This window comes from Aptenodytes forsteri, unplaced genomic scaffold, assembly GCF_000699145.1.
Source record: "Aptenodytes forsteri isolate BGI_AS27 unplaced genomic scaffold, ASM69914v1 Scaffold33, whole genome shotgun sequence".
Classification (NCBI taxonomy): domain Eukaryota; kingdom Metazoa; phylum Chordata; class Aves; order Sphenisciformes; family Spheniscidae; genus Aptenodytes; species Aptenodytes forsteri.
Genome location: NW_008795037.1, coordinates 7,031,769 through 7,037,341, shown reverse-complemented (window position 1 = coordinate 7,037,341; position 5,573 = coordinate 7,031,769). Strand labels below are relative to the sequence as shown.

Genomic DNA, 5,573 nt, shown 5'->3' with positions numbered 1-5,573 from the left:
CCCCATCCCCCCCCACCCCCCCCGGTCCAATGCCACACTGCAGGGACACCCCAGCACCCCATGGGTGGTGCCCGGGTACTCTCACCGTGCAAGCCGTGCTCTCGCTGTCCGACAGCCGCTGGTGCAGGTCAAACCAGAGAGTCTGGGAAAAGGGGGAAAAGCAGTTGGGGGGGTGGGCTGAGGCTGCGTGACCCTCCCAGGCTGGTGGGTTTCTGTCCCCAGTGCTTCGCATGATGGGCTGTGCCCCCTACTCCACAGGGGACGGCTCCGAGAGCCGTTTGCACCTTCGCACCCTCCCATCAGGACCCTCTGCAAAAGGTCCTGGTGCTCCCAGCGCAGCCGACATCCCTGACACTATGTCCTCGCATCAGCCCCAAAACAGCTGTCACCTTTTCACAGTCCCTGAATTGTCCCTGGGGCAGCAGGAGCAAGGGCACCCATCCCTCCTCAGTGCCCACCCGCGCCTTCCCAGCCCCAGGCACACTTATTTCCTCTGGCAACCGTGATTGACATTTTTCTGCCCTCAACCTTGACGGCACCCCTCTGCCCCTGCGTACAGCACTACCTTTCCCCTGTTCCCTTCTGCCCTGAAAGTGCAAACCAGGAGGATTTCAGAAACATCTCCTGCACTGCAACATTTTTTCCTTCAGTCCCTAGATGGAGTAAGACTGCCTCTGCAAGAGACATTGCCTTCTTCCTTATGTTTTTTTTCTTGTTTAAATAATTTCACAGTTAATCGTTCCACATTCAATAGCTGCCATCACAGGGATGGGCAGGGCCACCTCTAATCGTTCCACATTCAATAGCTGCCATCAGCTCATCAGATGTAATAGCCTCCAACACCACCACCACCAGAAACCTGGCTCCCACCCACGGCCCGTGCACACCACGGCACAGGGATGGGCAGGGCCACCTCTTGGTCACCTCTGTCCCAACCAGGGCAGGGAGGTGGTGGGGCTGCAGGGAGACCCAAGGATCAGCCCCACACACGGAAATGCTGGCCCTTACCTTGTCCTCCAGCCTGCCGATCAGCTCGGCCAGCCTGTTGATCTGCCCCTCCAGCCCCTCCGCCTTGGTGTCAGAGGAACCTGCGCAGAGCCAGGAGACAGTGATGGAGTGAGAGGTACCCGCGGGCACCCCCGAGAGCCCCACTGCCCTCCGGGGAAGTCGAGCATCGCCTCTGTGCTGCTGTCGGGGCCGCAGCTCCCTTCCCCGAGCACCCCGAACCACCCCAGGCTGCCAGTACGGTCTGAAAGTGGCCATCGCTTACCAGTCTGGAAGCTCTTCCCGTGCTCCCTGGGGACCATCCGGCTGGTGGGAGAGTAGCTGGGCACAGGGCTGTCGTACCAGCTGTCCATCAGAACGTGGCCAGCCTTGCTGGGGTAGTGTCTGCAACCAGAGAGCATACAGGCCATCAGGCAGAGCAGAGCCGGGCACGTACAGCATGGCAGGAGCTGGCCCCGGGGAGCTGGCGTTGGAGCATCCTCTTTGGCAGCTCTGCCGCTGATGCCAGACCCCTTGGAGAGCAGCAGTGCCCGCACCGTGACCAGGCAGTGCAGGCTTCCCTCCCGTACCATCCTTCAGCATCACCCGGTATGGGGAGCGGGTCAGAATTAGAGCAACATCAGTGGGCTGCTCCCAGCAGCCGACACTTTTCGTTCCTGCTTATGAAACACCACAGCACCCTCCCGGCATCTCCTGCAGCCCTCGGGGATTTTTTTCTCCCCTAGGCAGACACCCACAACATTGGGCATTTGGGCGCCGGTAGCTGTGCCCAGCTGGCTGGCTGCACCTTAGCGGGGCTGGTTTTGCGGTCGGATGGCTTTGGTGAGTAACACATGGGAAAAGTTGCTGTCACACGCCCGAACTGCTGCCGGTGAGCAGGGGAAGCCTGCCCGCCTGGCAGCCTGGTCGTGCATCCCACCGAGAGGCTGCAGGTGCGGTTCTCCTGGAGAATGGAGACACAGCCACCGTAGCAACTCCTTCACCTTGCTTCTTCCTCTGGGGCTACAAAGCCCATTTGGCCTGGCTCATCCTGCAACACCTTTTGGAGAAAAGGAGCATGTGCGTGCATGCGTGCATGCGTGTGTGTGCATACACACACACATACACGCTCATGCATGCATGTACCCCTTGAGACATCACCTCAGCTGGTGGTCCCCCAGGCCCTCCTTCATTTGCAAGCCAGAGAGGATGCTAAGACATGCCATCCCCACAAAGGTTTGCAGCTGCCATCCATTTGAGGCGAGATGGGATGGATTTTGGGAAGGATGACGCTCTCTTTCCTTCCTCCTCCACCGATGGAAAGGCTGAGTCGCAGAAGGAGAGGCTGAGCTGCTCAAGGGGTTTCCAGTGTTTCCTTCCAGCGAGAGCAGCTCCATGCCCGGCTGCCCCTGGAGCCCTGGCTCCTCTTGGCATCTCTTGCCAGCCATGCGATTCCCGGCTGGAGACAACATGCTGAGCACCGGGGAGCTGATGGGCCCAACACTGGCCAGAATCGTCCCTGCCCTCCTGTCCCTCCCCAGGCACCCGGCTCCCTCCAAAGCACAGCAGCCGGGTGCCCTCTCTACACTCCCCAGCTACCCTGGGCAATTTCGGCTGGCTCCTTTGGTGCCAAGGGAGCAATGTCCGGGCTGCTGTTGTCCCCCAAAATCAGCCAGTGTGGATTTGAAGATGCACACGGGAACATGATGAGCGGATCTGGTCCCCAAGACTATCCCCAAGATAAGGAAAGAAGAAGAGCAATAAAGGTGGCAGAAACATCCCCGTTGCTACAGGCTGTGCAATAATCCCACTGCCGGCGCTGAATAATCCCTCATCAATCGGCAGGAAATTAGGCGAGAACAGACAGACATTTCTTTTTAATCACAATTTAATGAGGTGCCTCAGGCTTGGACGCTCTGCTCTTGCACTTCAGTTTACAGCCCTTTATTCTGGTGCTTTTTAGGCCACCTCTTTGTCTTCATGTGGATGCATGAAATCATTTTTTGTAGTGGGGTTTGGGGTTTTTTTTGGCTATTATCACCATGAGAAAACAACTACAATATTCCTCATTATGAACTGGGCCCACACATCGGCAACTAAAAGGCAGCAAATTCTTTCATGGGCTCTAATTGCTTTGTCTGATGTTGGGCTTGTTTCCTCCTCATTGTTTCCCAGGAGCTCTTACTGAAAAAGTACGTTTTGTACAAGGTTTGCCACAGGCCAGCGGTTTCCTTCCAAAATGGGGAGAAGAAAGCGATGTGGGTTGATGAAACCCAGAGCATTCTTCCTAGGAAAGCTGGTGAGATGTCACCAGAGCTGCCCAGGGCCTCACTGTGTCCCAGGCAGCAACAGCTCCTGTGAGACCGGCCCACTGCCGCCTGTCCAGGATGCAACTGCTGCTGATGCTAAAACCCAAAGCGCCAAGACCTGGCTGCAGTGAAGCATTTGGGCACGTCGGCCCCTGCGGTGTCCCAGCTGGGAGCTGGGATTTTCATCCTCTGTGGTCTGTGTGCCTTGGCCCCCTCTGCCCGCCTGCGGCTCAGGGAAGCCAAGGCACCCCGCTGAGCACCCCATGGCCTCCTGGTTTGCAGGTATGGCAGGAGAGGGATTCGCTTCAGGAGCATCTGATGAACGGTTTCCGTGGCAACCTGTCCTAGTTACAGCCAGTGAAAGCAGTGCTCCAGGGAGGCGAGTGACACTGTGACACCAAGGGGGGCTGTGCTGAGGTTTGGGCTATGCTGCTAGGTATCCTTTATATTTTAGCCCAGGCAGCACTTCTGAAACCTTGAAATTTTCCCCTCTGTGTTCTCCAAGCTCAGTAGCACGTGCCAGGCTGCTGGGATGGGGACGGTCCCCTCACACGGGACCTGAGGACGGCGGTACCTGTCCCCAGTGCACAAGCACCTTTCGCCTCTGTGGATGATTTCACCCGCTGGGTGCCCTGGCAGGAGGGACAGCATCCCCGGCATGGGAAGCCGCCCGCTGCAGGCTGTCCCCAGCACACCCCAGACACAGCCACCCTGCTGCTGGTGCCTGTGTTTTGCCCTGGATGGGACAGGTGGCTTTGCTCGGAGAAGCAACCCCGTGCACCCAGCGCTGCCCAGCCCGGCCCCAGGGTGCTGCCCCCTTGTTTGCATCCCCCCCCCTGCACCGCTCGTGGGTGAAGGGGTCAAGAGGGACCCTTAGGGCTGCGGGAGGGTAAGGGACGGGGCAGGACAGAGCGGCAGAGGAAAGCCCTGAGAGCTCTCAGGAAGCCAGGAAGGGAGGCAAAGAGAAAGGCACCCGCTCACCCGCCTCCCCTTTGCTCCTGCACACCGTCTGCTGCATTTTCCCTCGCCCCACAAAAGCATCCTCCTCCTCTCCCTCCACCCCCCTGCACCGAAACCAACTGGGAAGCGGAGAGGAGGGCAGGAGGTGCCGCAGACCTGGCGGGGTTGGTTTGCTCGTCGATGGCGTCCACAGCACTCTCCACAGAGCTCAGCAGCGACTGGGTCTGGTTCGCCGTCTCCTTCAGCAGGAAGCGGGTCACAAACTGGTCCACGTTGCTGCCGCTCTCGTACACCTGCCAAGGCAGACAGCGAGCACGGTGAGACCCAGCGCCGACTGCCCAGAGCCGGTGGCTACCCCGGCTGGTACAGCGTCCGTCCAACATCCCACGCGCAAGCTGGTCCCCTCCGTGTCCAAGACTGTAAGGGCCACAGGAGGAACGAGCACACGCTGTCCCACCCCACGGGAAGCATATAGCCCTCCAGCATCCGTGGGTTGCCCAGCATGTAGCTCCTCCAGCATCCATCATCCCTGGGACAGACTTATAGAGGCTGTGACAGGAGGGAGTGTGGGCAGCGAGGCACATCAGCATTGCTTTATTTATAGATAAATAAAGCAACGTAAAGAGGCGATTACCCAAAGCCCATAGTTGCTCTCTTTACTGTGATCTTAAATTACTTTACTATTGCCTTGCAGGGTGAGAGCCAGCAGGTGCAGGTATGAAAAGTGGCACCTCCTGGGTGCTAGGGAGACCCCTACGCCGAGAGCTTCAGCATGTTATTTAGTGCCTCAGTCCACAACAGTACAGCCAACCCAGCGCTAAAGTAAAAGGGGTTTGGGACGATTAATATGGCTCTCACCGGGGAGCCGCAAGCTGAAGATGCCTTCAAGCCAGCGGCAGAAAGCTCTGGCACTCCCCACCCAGCCTCCCTCCCGTCCCGCGCTGTGAGACAAGAGCCTCAGCATATTTTGGCGTTAGTTGTTTTTTTTTTTTTCTGAAGAGGGAGAAAAGGAAAGCTCTGGCCATTTGGGGCCAGAGGCAGGACAGCCAGCAGAGCAGAAATGCCTTCAGCAGGAGGCAGGCTGCTCCCAGGGAGCTTTGGTGGAGGAGGACGAGCTGTTTGAGCAACAGAAGCTCCTGGGGTAATCCAAACCCTCCCAAGACAGAAAACACTTAATAAAATGTTTTAACAGCACAACTGATCTGCTTAAAGCACCCAGGGCCCCTTCCCCAGCACAGCCTTGCCACGCGCTGCCCATGGCACAGTCCTGCTCCTCCACCTCCTGCCAGCATCGGCAGAAGGCGGGACACTGGCACAACC

At 58.2% G+C, this 5,573-nt stretch overlaps 1 protein-coding gene across 1 annotated transcript in view; it reads right to left on the bottom strand.

The window, feature by feature from the left end:
* Positions 1-5,573, bottom strand: part of NECAB2 (N-terminal EF-hand calcium binding protein 2) — a 44,699-nt gene that overhangs the window by 563 nt on the left and 38,563 nt on the right. The window contains exons 5-8 of the mRNA XM_009276792.1: positions 4,410-4,546; positions 1,271-1,389; positions 1,009-1,088; positions 39-142 (exon numbers count right to left, since the gene is read on the bottom strand). Coding sequence (XP_009275067.1) covers positions 39-142; positions 1,009-1,088; positions 1,271-1,389; positions 4,410-4,546 — 440 coding nt within the window. The remainder of the gene's footprint in view (positions 1-38; positions 143-1,008; positions 1,089-1,270; positions 1,390-4,409; positions 4,547-5,573) is intronic.